This window comes from Ambystoma mexicanum, chromosome 12 (assembly GCF_040938575.1).
Source record: "Ambystoma mexicanum isolate Mex_15411 chromosome 12, UKY_AmexF1_1, whole genome shotgun sequence".
In the NCBI taxonomy this organism is placed as follows: Eukaryota; Metazoa; Chordata; class Amphibia; order Caudata; family Ambystomatidae; genus Ambystoma; species Ambystoma mexicanum.
In genome coordinates this window covers 639,734,716-639,747,713 of record NC_090936.1, presented here as the reverse complement: position 1 = coordinate 639,747,713, position 12,998 = coordinate 639,734,716, and the positions used below count along the sequence as shown (strand labels likewise).

General features: G+C 41.8%; 1 protein-coding gene across 1 annotated transcript in view; it reads right to left on the bottom strand.

Moving 5' to 3' along the window:
* The window catches only part of LOC138513035 (hyaluronidase-4-like), a 128,727-nt gene extending 120,537 nt beyond the window's left edge, over positions 1–8,190 (bottom strand). Inside the window, exon 1 of the mRNA XM_069627737.1 lies at positions 7,325–8,190. Coding sequence (XP_069483838.1) covers positions 7,325–8,068 — 744 coding nt within the window. The 5' untranslated portion in view covers positions 8,069–8,190. The remainder of the gene's footprint in view (positions 1–7,324) is intronic.
* Positions 8,191–12,998: the final 4,808 nt, after the last annotated feature.

Sequence of the window (12,998 nt, the reverse complement as noted above, 5' to 3'; positions counted from 1 at the left end):
TGTCGCTGGCGGGAGATGGGACCTATTGTGTTGTTTAAGTCTGAGAGTGGTATGACATATCCTGAGATACCATCACTTCTCCTTGAGGGGGAGCTCCTTCCTATGAGGCCAGGGAGGTGAGGCTGTTACCCAATAGTGCCCTTGGGGGTGGTACTTAGCAGGAGGATCGCATGGGAAGAGACTTTGCATCTGAGGACAAGAGAGGGCATCTCGGGAGAACACAGTCTGCCAACCCTCCAGCCACACCCTACACACCTTCCTATCCCATATAGCCCAACTCCATATTCCATACTTCCATGTATGTTTGTAAGTCTGAAAACTTAGGAACTACTGAGATGAGGAAAAACAGGGCCTTCCTTAGGGAGACCTACTTAACAAGTATAGAGACCAGGAGGAGGTGCAGAACAGGGAAGAGTAATGGTGAGAATTTGATAAAAACAAAAGAAGGATTTACCATTCGTTCAAGCCCTCCCTGGAGGAACCGCAAGCACAGGAGTTGTCCAACGTGAAGAACAGAAGAGGCCGCTGACAGAGACACTTGTGTGCAGGAGAAAGCTTACCTACCTAGTACGCCATGGTTAGACCAACCAGAAAGACAGAGAAGCAGAAGTCCAGGAACACAATGCAGTGAGATTGCGTGGTCGGTGAAGACACGCTTTCTGCGAGGAACCAAATGCTGTGCAGCCATTGCAGCACAATGAAGAATGGGAGAAGCTACGAGAAACCCAAAGCAGAAAACAGAAGAACCTGAGACCGACAGGAGCACACCGGCAACGACCCTAGAGGCACAGGGTTTGCCAGTAAAGTTGTTGAGGGCACAGCAGAGTTGTGGGAGACTCTTAACTCAGAGAGCAGGAGTGAGGAAGAAACCCCTGGGGTAGAAGAAAACTTTAAGAGTGCCAAGAACAGAATGAAGAGAGGTTGGGTCTGGGACCCACACCCACAAAAGAAGATCCCTACAAGTCATCTTTTTCGTGGCAGTACCTGGCAGGGAAGTGAACCAGGTCTGCCAAATTAAAGCAGTAGAAAAACTTGAGTCTCTGACCTGCACCCACAAAAGAAGATCCATACAAGTCATCTTCTTCATGGCAGTACCTGGCAGGGAAGGAAACCAGGTCTGCCAAGTCAGAGCAGTACAGAAATACAGGTCTGGGACCCGCAACCACAAGAGAAGAGAGGTACAAACCATCTTCCTTGTGACATTACTTGGCAGGAGAGTGAACCAAGTCTGCCCAAGTCTGGAAACTGGGGAAGCCTGGGTTTGGACTCTCAAAATGAAAGACTGAAAGGGCTGAACTGTGATACCAAAGTAAAAGAGAGGCCCCTTGTGTTGTTGAATTGTGAAACCAAATTGAAGGAGAGGCCAGGGGAAAGGATGAATTCCCCCTGGTGGCATTGAACTGTGCAACTAAGTGGAACAAGACCAAGGGAAAAGAGTCATTCTCCAGGTGTTATCGAATTCTGAAGCTAAGATACTAGGAAAACAGAGTCATTCCCCCTGGTTGAGTTGAACTGGCATATCAAGATACCAGGAGAAGGGAGTTATTCTCTTGGTAACCAAAGCTGAAAAGACTTTCCCGTTAAAAGATAAGCAGTGTGCCTGACAGAGAGAAGTGCTGGAACTTTGTCTTTTGTGTTGGAGGACAATTTAGACCCAGAGAAGTGAGTCATTCCCCTAGGAAGAAGCCAATACCTGGAAGTGAACTTTTATCCCGAGTCCAGAAGACGGGAGTCATTCTTCTGGACCAAGAAGATCTACTTTATCTCTAGTTTAGTTTTGAGTGTAAGCAACAGAAGCAGGGTTATTGACACTGGAGGGTGGACTATTGATTTACACTGACATTGTGACAGAACACTTAGTGTTTTAGTTGAGGCAGGGAAACCCGCCCCTTAGAGGTAGGGAAAGTTAGGTTTTGTCTGTATTGTCTTGACTAATAAAAGTCTTCAGCAATCAGCATGACACGTGTGTGTCAGTTTCCCCCTTCTGCAGCCTTGCACGGGGTAACATCTTCCCCAATGACTCCCTAGCAGCTTTATGAGGTCAGGTGGCAGTTGACTGGAGCCCCAGTGCTTTGCTAGAAATCTGGGGACAACAGGGGAGAAATTAAGATGACTAGTAACACTGCTCTCCTTGTTTTTAGACTTACAACCCGCTCCTGTGGCACCACAGGAATGATCTGAATCATTCTTCACTATAATATTATCACAGGACAATGGAGTTTCCAATACCTGATATGATCTACAAGGGTTTACTGAGGCCCTAGCTGCACTAGTCCCCCACAGAAAACCCAGCAGCCTGGAATATTTCCCCATTGAAAGATGTTTTAATATTCGCTAGCCGCTCTGAAAATCACTCACCTTGGTTGTTCCAGGTAAGGTTATCGGCAAGGTAGGAAAATAGGGATTCTTGAAGGTCAGTTGTTATTTTATGAGTGTAGGTTAAAGTGGGATTATGTTATGGGCCATAGGCTAGTAGAAGCTATTAGGCTTCTGTATGCTAATTCACTGTTGCATATATGGGGTGCAGCTCAATTACCAGGTCCTAACACTCATTGAGAATCTGCTGATGAATATTGGTGAGTCCTTTAAGTAAAAAACATAAAGGGCCTAAATCATCACAGAGCCGATCATGGCTGAATGATGATTGTAATAGAGCCAAAAGGAACTTTTATTATCTTTGGAAAATGGAAGTTCCTCCAGGTTAGGTATTATTAATATAAGGAAGCAGTTGAAAGCCATTCCTGCAGCAAGGAAAATCAAATTATTTGCGGAAACTTGGAAATATTTTGTAAAACCTGCTATGACTGCAGATGCCTGCTCATTTTGGAATATTGTAGCTAACGGCCCGGTATGTAGCAGACCTCAAAAGATTGAGAATTCCATCACACCAATCAGTTAAGTACTAATTTTACCTCTCTTTATGGTGTGACTAATGTTCATGTTATGTTATGTTATGTTACTTGGCATTTATATAGCCCTCTATATATCATTGGTATGACCTCAAAGCGCTGGTAGGTTGAACACCCTCGGATACCGTAGTTCTGGTCAGTAGAAGGAGATAGTTTTGTAGGGTGCATGGGTGTACCAGATGTGTGTAGCGGATGTAATTGGCGGGTGATAGCTGCGTCCTAGTGTTAGGTGTGGTGCTGGAGATATCAGTTGGATGTGTGCAGTCTGGTGGGTGGACACCTAGACTCGGCTCTGGCCGCGTTAGGCCTGAAGGACGCATATGTGAGCAACTAGGCCGGAATGTGCTCGGCTAGCTGCATTTTATTAGGGTGATGAGGTGTTCATGGGGTCATATTCGTATGTGAACAGCTAGGCCGAATTAATCAGGGGTATAGCTGTGTTCTAGTTGAGTGATGGTGCATAGTAGAGAGTAAGCGTAGTGATGTGATATGATGGTTATCTTTAAAGAGCCTGAGACCAGGCACGTGAACAGGATGGCAGGGAACATAACGACACACAGACACATAGACAGGGGGCTGGGATTACAGCGAAAGGGGGGGATACGGATATATAGCAACAGCATGGTGAACAGGAGGCATCTCTTGAATAATCTAGAAGTTTGGGGGATCAAACCTACAATGCAAGGGATATTTGAAGCTATTTCCTCCTTGAAGTCAAATAGGAGACTTGATAATGATAAAGAACCCTCTGATCTTTTTGGAATACATTTTGAGAGTTGGATGAGAATCTTGTGAGCGTTTTCAATCTAATGGTGAATTATAACTTTTTTCCGATGTCTAGAAATAGGGTTACAGTTTGAGTGCAGGTAGCTATAGCCCATTATCTCTCCTGGACTTTTCTTTTAAAATCTTTAGCAAAATACTTCTTAATTAAACAATCCCGAGTAGTTCAAGGTAAATTATATTGTTGCCCCAGTCCAACTGGATTTTATAGAGAAAGGTGGACACCCAAAATCAAGGCTTACATTTACATTTTTCATTTGGCCATGTCCATATTTGTTAAACGTGAACCACTATGCGATGCAAATATGGACCTGGCTGCTGATTTTGTCACAGTGTTCCGAAAAAATCTGTGGTCAGTGCTCTATATTCTTGCTCTTCCTTGTGGGATTCTAAAGATCTTGATTAAACTCCATGAGAACAATATGGCTGTGGTTTGTTATCATTCTGATGGATTGGTAATGGAGGCTTTTGCTGTTCGTCATCGTGCAAGGCAAGTATGTGTCCTCACCCCTATTTCATTTATCTGTTTTACTAACAGTTTATAGGGTACTAGCTGTTGCCTGTGGCTTTGCTTGTGTGGATTCTGGGATTTGGTACGATAGTGGTTCTCCCTTCAGGTGCTAGGATTACCAGAGAGTTAGGTGAACTCACTCTGGAATGGCCCACATAAAAGTGCCAAACCGAGAAGCAGTCGTACCTTAGCTCAATCCATGCTACCTTTAAAGTCTGCTCCTGAGATTTGTTGATGGTCATGGCAAAACAAACCTTTAAGGGGAACTGAAGTATTTTGGATTAAAACAGGTATTCTGAAGGTATAAGAGGTATTTGTGGTATGAACACGGACTCGCCTTGGCCAGAACTGGTTAGCACCGTAGCCTCAATCATATTTCTGTGGAGCGCTTTCACTCGCAATCTGGTGCCATTAAAGAGCTTAGGTGGGTTGAGGTTCTGCAATAATATCACAGGTGCTCCCACTTTGTTGTGAAGTGAAGAAGTTTGTTTTCGGGAAGACCAGGAGAATTTAAAGTGTTCAAGAAAGAACTCAACGGGGTTGTGGACTGCGTCATCACTGTGAACTAGATTTGTACTCCATTTGGACTCCTCCGAAAGAATTAATAAGTATCTTATTGATTAAGGCAGCCATGCTGTTCTTTGGCGTTATGATGCCATGCTCACATAACCATTCTGGAGATTTCTCCATTAGATTTTTGTATGTCAAGGTACATTTAGATGTAAGGTCTGATAAGGAATTGACGACTGTGCCTAGGTCGGAAGAGATGTCAATTTTGCTCTCAAATACAGGATACTCTCCGTTACCAATTTTAAGAAGCAGTTCGGAAACTTACCTTGTAATGAATATGTAAAATGTGAATGTTTACTTTTCTACCATCTTTGGTTTGTGAGATATGAGTATCTTTCTAAATAAATTCACACCCCTTTTCCACCTCCCTCAACTGGATTTTCGAAAATGAATAAAACAAGTTTTTCTCTATTTTTGAAGAAGAATCTAAATACCAATGTTCACATCTGTAACATCTTTGGTTTTTGAGATATAGGTATCCTCATACAAACTCCCACCCCTTTTTCACCCCCTTTGGGATGGAATTTCCTTAAATCCTTCCTTAGTGAGTGCCTACGTTATGAATACAATGTACCTTTCAAATTTCGCATTCCTAGGTTAAACGGTTTAAGATGGGCGCTGATGAGTCAGTCAGACAGTCAGGACTCCTTTTATTATATATAGATTGTGCAAAGCTGGCGCTAATGCTTCCAGGACTGGCCGAGGATATGTCGCATTATTAGCTTATGCTGATAAATGTATCTTGGTGTCAAGAACTCCTAATTCATTACAAACCCTTTTTGATTGTTACACGAATTTCATAAATAATTTGGGGTGTAAAATCAATGAATAAAACCTGCTACAATGTCTTTTACTGATAACAGAAGAACCACATCAACAAGAACATTAAGAACAGGTGATTGTGTTATTTCTTCTGTGAACAAGTTGGATTATTTGGGGCTAACTTTTAATCTAAGTGGATCAACTCTTGGGTACCTTTCTGATCAGGCTTCGTGAAAGAAACAAGCAATCAGGGTTAGTTTTACATTTAGTCAGAAAAGAAAGGTTCAACAAATTGAACATACTTTGAAGATGTATGAGGCCAAGGCATGTTCTGCTGTCCTTTTGCTATTATGCTGACTGACGTGTCATTGAAAACAATGGGGATGTCCAAGCTATGCTTATCCAGCTCATGCTAAGATCATTATGGATGAATGAGCAGAGTTGTATCACTTCCTGGTTATCTAATGTGATCAAGGGATTACATTTTGTTAATGTTGATTACTCCATTGAAAACCTAACTGCTTTAAGCACAATTTTTTTTAATTGAAATTATAGCTGAAATCAATCAACTTTTTTTTCAATTTATCAGAAACATTTTAAACACTGTTAAATACACAAACTAAGAAAATTCAACAATATTTACATGTGTAAAAATCAATCTTTGAAAGTAAAACAATCAGCACTAGGTTACAGAAAAGAAGTGCTCTAAGTGTAGTTATACAATTCATGCAATAAGAGGATTTCCAACAAATTGTTATTATACACAATTTATCATAATTTCTTTTTATATAGTGCATTAATCATACAAATGAAGGACATTAAGGAAATTCCCTGATGCAATAAGTATGCTCATGTTTATAGAAGTGAACAGAAACGGCCATCTCAAATTTGGGTGGACATTTGCAATTGTAGTCATGTGCTTCACATATAATGTATTTCTTAAGGGGCATAAGGCTACACATTCAATTATAATATGTTAGAGTTTCTTTTTGTGATAAGTCACTGCAAAATCCACAAAAGTTCTCTGTCATGGCAATTTGTTTACGTTGTGCTAGGACATCACGAGTAGGCCAAAGATTAAAGCGCATTCTCAGGATTGCTATGTAAACCTGGGGAGACGGGGATTTTGACAGATAAACTGCTTTAAGTACTTTATATAATGTGAGTGTCATGAAAAGTAAGGTAAGCATCTGGAACAAATGCTCGGAATGTCAGAAAGTCTCAGACACTATGAACACTTCCAACTGGTCCCATGCATTGGTCACCAATCCAGCTGGTTGGAAAGTAGTATTGGCCACCTCTAACTAGACTGGGTTTCAAAAACACACCTTAATTTAAATTAGGTACCTATAGATTCAGTATTAGCTAAATGGCAGGGTACTCAGCAACTATGTGGCTTTTGTCCTTTTTGTTCCTCAGATATTGAATCTAACATGCACTTTCTTATAGGGAGCTCAGAAAAAGAACTTATTCCTATTTTTAAAGAACTTAGATTCACTCAATGTTTCCCAGCGTTGTTATATTTTATATCACTTCAACTCAGATTTCCTCAGCAGCAATTTTACAATATGGGTGCTCTGCTCTTAGCATACACAATCAATTCATATCATAACATGGTTTATGTCAATTTCCTATGTTTTAGATGAATTTGAATGATGCTATGAGATACATCCACAGTGAATCAATGACCGAAGTAGTGTTTTTTTGACCGACCAGAACATGATTAGACTCAAAGGGCAGACATGAATGATTGCCATGTTAAATTAAAACAATTTTGCAATAAACCTACCTCTGAAAGAAACGCCAAGGGATCTTCTCTGTAGCCTGGCCTTGTGTAGACAAATACGGGTAGGCAATAGCTATGAGCAGTCATAGAAGCAATTCGCAATGATTCGTTCACTCGAAACTGAGAGAACTGTTGCATGTTTACACTCCCTCTGTGGGATTTCTGAAGGACAATCGAAGGATACAGAGCGCTGCTGCTGTTCCAAAGCCAGGAGAGGTGGTTGTTTCTCAGCACCTCTTGTTTTGGGCAGGAACCCGAATAGTTCTGATCATGAAAATTGTAATTATGACAGTCTGGATACAAATAAAAACCCCAGAGGCCATTAGGCCGACTTTTAATTCCTAACTGTATGGTCTCCTCCATAAAAGCTTTTGCTCTTTCTTCAAATGCCTTTTTGGCCAATCTGTCAATGTCAACTGATGACACGTTCCCAAGCATCTCAGACACTAGTTTCCTAGACATCTGCTTATAGACATTTTTCATGCTCCAGTTGCGCTCCCACTGTGGTCTCCAGTGCTCCCAGTCAATAACGGCAAGTCCGTTGAAATCCTTGGCCGGGATATAATAAAGGATATCCCTGCTAGCCTTTTCGAGGTGTGTTTTTAGGCTGGCATTCTGGGGCAGGCCCCCATTAACAGGAATGTCTTGTGAGGTGTACCATGGATAATATCCCAATCTATTGAAATAAAAAATGGTCACATTCTGCCCTCTCGATTTCGCCAGGGGACTGCCAGTCATGTGAAACATGTTCAAGTTGATGACTACGTTATACTTCACAGAACAGAGATCGGTGGGTGCATTCCAAGCCACTATGAATGGCTTTCTTTGAATAATAGGTAGTTGGGCTGGCTTGAAAGCCAGGGTAACGTTACAAATAAGTAGAATCAGTGGCCATGTTGGAAGCCGAGCAACTGAAGCTGTATACAACAAAAATAATAACAGTTGTTTGTTACGTTGCGCATCTCTGGTAGCAGAAGCTATTGTGCATTTGCTGTTGATTAACAATCTGTGAAAAAACAAATTGAAATTAGTTCAGTATTACTTGAACGACGGACATTGTGGCTGTTTAATTCTAAGTTTATCTCGTTTACTCTACTCTGGCAAGTTAGGGCGGACAGCAAAAAGTGATGGATAGAAATATTTGAATGAATCTTAACCAATGCCAAGGCCTGTGAATATGATCCAATGCTTCATTTTTTCAGTATGCATCATTACAGAAGGAGGCCAATCATATGCAAATTAGTCTTGGTCATGCCACCAACAGGAGCAGTCCAGCACAGGCTGCTGAGCTTTCCATCCATTACTTTCAGGTGTTTATAGTGAGATTCACTTAGTGGGAAGGATTTATAGAGAGATGGGTCAGTTATTCACTGGGCAAAGGGAATCCAGCTGCACCGATGAGGCCTAAGAAGGTGCAAACATGACTGTTTGCTTGTGCTTCTGTACAGAGGAGGCATGGCATAGCAATACAGGCTGGACTGCTGCCACTTGGGGCGTGGGGGGTGCTTGATCGTGCTAGATAACAGTGAAATGAAAGCTGCAAGAGGATTCCTCCGTGGTATTTTTTAATATTGTTATGTGTATAGTACTCTAAACCTTAGTTATCCAAGCTATTGCTTTGACTGAGTTTATGGTACAATAGGTAGAGCATACTACTGGTGGACTGTGCTTTGTGTTCAAGTGTCTCTTTTCCCCTAAAGGTAATTACAAACCTACAAATTAATATTGAAAACCAGCATCCCTTGGCAGGTTTTAGCACTCACCCTTGTTACTAAGGAACGTATTATGATAACCAGCAGGTTCCCCAACATGAGCCCAACACTGTCATACCATTGATATTTTTATAAATAATGTCATGAACATATTACATTATTCGATTGTTTATATTAAGAAGCCAATACATTTGATTTCATGGTTAAAGGAATGGTAAATCTCTCTATCTAAAAACACCATATCTTCATGGTAGAATTTAATTTAGTTAATCAGTGATTAAAATAAATACTGTTTGGATTAGAGTCTCAAAAAGAATGTGGCGTGAATATGGGATGGAATTAAAAAAAAGGCACAGTAACCATAACGTCACTTTTGTAGAACACCCAAGCAATGGTTCTCAAACAATGAATAAAAACATACGTGATTTAAAAAAGTAAAGAAGGCCACATGCTTCTACAAAATATAGCAATGCCAAATTCTGCAGTTTAAGCTTTACAATGTTTTCGTGGATCTGTCTATGCCAGGCGTGTTGCTCCCACATATAGTTTTAAATACAACATAATGTTAGTAATTGTGGCAGAGAGTTTAATTCTGTACATAAGATGCACGAAGATTGCAATCCACCAAACCCATGCTTATTCTGAATACTGCAAGCGAGTGAGTGGCCGAAGTACAGCCTGGACAGCCTGCCCCGTGGGGAAGAGTGAGCATTGCCAGCCAAAAACAAGGTAAAGCGCAATGACCTTTTTTCAAATCTTCCCTGTGGGTGTGGTGCAGCTATGGCACTGAATCACATTTTCTTGGCGGCTTCTGTCTTTTTAACGCAAATGAAACCAAGTCCCATTACACTGTTCAAAAAAGACTGCCCTGTGTTTTTTCTTACTTTTAGGGTGTCAAAGGAGGACAGTATCCGCTGAATATTTAAGTTTTCAATAGACCAACTTGCCTCAGCCTCAATTTCATCGGAAATCCTTGTGACTCAATCTGTTTTCTTTATTACTGTCCCTCGTACAGTTCCTTTCTTACAACCTCTGTCTCCTTGGTGCAAATGTGGGGGAACATTTTGGGAAGTAACAGTGACTGTTATTTCTCACCACGTAAATTCCACCCAATTACGGTAGACTTGGATACTGTTGGTGTGCAGGCACACTATTCTATCCAGTGGCACTTATTCTAAGCATTCGGAAAAGCCACAAACCACCTACAAATACCTCTAGAAAATGGCTCCACCTGGAACCAGGCGCATGTCACCCGCCACTGCGCTAGAATGAGGCATTGGCAAAACAAACAGTTTTGACATGTTTATCGGTATTATATAGGCATTTTCCAGGTGTTGTTATGGCCTAGTACTTACATCATTTTCCAGCTGTTGAATACCCATCCCATGCATACCCATTTACCAAAACGATTGACTTTGACAATGCTTGTTTTTGTTTTCTGGCTGCATTGCAATGGTCTAGGAACCAAACAGCAGTATGCTTTGGGGAAATTGATATTTTGCTGTAAGATCGTGGAGCATATTCTGCTTGAACCTCTAGTCGTGTTTCCTCTTGCCATGCAAGAATACCAGTACATTTAACCTATTCAGTGAATACCGCAAAGTAATCATCCCTTGAAGAAACACCATCAGAGCTGTATCACCTTTGAGCCTTAATAAATAGCTGGGGGTACATCTAAAACAAAACATTACATTTCAAAATTAAATTTAATTAGCCATTCTGTGAGCTTCACCAGGTGGAAGCAGCTCCAGACCACAGAGAGATACCCTGAGGAAAGTAAGGGCATTTAACAGTGGTTCCCAGGCATTTACCACTGGTGCAATCTGTGAATTGGGTGATTATTGCTCTTAGCACCCAAAGCAAACCCTTGAAGTCAGGGCCTGCTCAATGGGCGATTAAGCATTACGGCTGTACTGGGGCACAAAGCGCTCCAGGGCGCACTGCATCACCCCTTGAGCAGTGCTGCAAGCTTTCTGAAGTCGGGGTGCATGTGCTCTGACTCCAGAAAGAAATGATCTGACTTCTTTCTGTAGTCAGGGTGCATGCGCTCAGAATTCAGAAAGTAACGCTCTAGATGCGGCGCGTACGCCAAGCTGCAACTAGAACGCTACTTTTTGTCCGGGCCCCACTACGCATGACAGGAAACCAGGATGTTCTCCCAGCTTCCTGATGTTCTGACTGCGTAGTGGAGGCGAGAGTCGGCATCAGTGGAGTCCTTCCTGGTGAAGACTGAGCAGTGTGTGTCTGTGTGTGTATATATGTGTACGTGCTGTGTACTAATGATGTATGTGTATCAAGTCAATGTGTAAGAAATAACAAAGGGCTCGAACTAGTAGACAAAAATAAGGATGACGGGATCACAAACAATTTTTAACTTGGTTTCAATTCCCAAGACTTATTATTTTATTTAAGCAAATGCACTACGTCTAAAACAAATATTAAACATTTCCTACAACACTATGGCCCATTCCTTTTCATTCATTCACATTCATACTACCATCGTCAGTCTCTCTTCAACAATTCATTCTTTGAAAAATGGTCTATATATAAATGAACAGTCATGTATCTGTTATGTTTTTAAATGATTACAATTCATTATAGGACATCCCCATCAATTTGGGGTATCAAAAAAGTCTGTGTTCTATTGTTCCCACAGCTCTCACGTCGATACGTGTTTCAGTTGCTCTCTGCGAGCATCATCACTAATACTCTCTCTGTACGGCAACCTTCTTCAGGACAAAACAACCTATTTTTCAGGCACATATATTGACATGGGCCACACCATCTCCTATCCAGTGGAATCAGGAGGGGCAGGATGTAGTATTCTAATTCAGCACATCTTAATTGAAATCTGGAGGATAATTGTCCTCTGATTCAAAGTAGAAACAGCCACAGTTTCCAATATTGATTCGTTTTTGTTCGTATTATTTTGTAGAAAAATTCAAAAGAAGACTTTTATTTCCAGAACCTTTCTTCTTTAATCACCTTTCTTTTGGTTCATGTAGTTGTTAAATTTAGCTGGTGCATCGATCTTTTCTCTGGCCGTCTGTGGTTTTCCTTTCTGCATACACCGCAGCGTTTGCAATGTAGCCCAAATTGGGTGCTTATTGCTCTTAGCACCCAAAGCAAACCCTTGAAGTCAGGGCCTGCTCAATGGGCGATCAAGCATTGCGGCTGTACAGGGGCACAAAGCGCTCCAGGGCGCAATGCATCACCCCTTGAGCCAGCGCTGCAAGCTTTCTGAAGTCGGAGTGCATGTGCTCTGACTCCAGAAAGAAATGATCTGACTTCTTTCTGTAGTCAGGGTGCATGCGCTCAGAATTCAGAAAGTAACGCTTAAGATGCAAGCTGCAACTAGAACGTTACTTTTTGTCCGGGCCCCACTACGCATGACAGGAAACCAGGATGTTCTCCCAGCTTCCTGATGTTCTGACTGCGTAGTGGAGGCGAGAGTCGGCATCAGTGGAGTCCTTCCTGGTGAAGACTGAGCAGTGTGTGTCTGTATGTGTATATATGTGCACGTGCTGTGTACTAATGATGTATGTGTATCAAGTCAATGTGTGACTGGGTGTGTACGTATGTTTGTGCGGGCAGGGGTGGGGGTGAGTGGCGGTGTGCCATAATGGCACTGCCATTTTTAGTTTGGGCTATTAGGTGGCGCTGCAAGTGCTACCTTTAAGCAAAAACTAGTGCCATTAAAATAAGAGATTTAACATAAGTGCTTCAAATATGGGCTTTGAATGAAGGTTTGTAATACATTTCAATGGGGATGACATTGGAGCAGGGATACACAGTTTTTCGGTTATTGAATCCCTCCCATTCCCTGCTCCATGCCATGCTAATCACTATGGCTAATCCCACCCATTCCTGCCCATCCGAGAACTCTTTGAGCTCTTCCATGGAGGTAGCCATCTTGGATGACTGTCTCTAAGGAAGCTCTCTGGAAACAAGCTGAAACTAGTGGC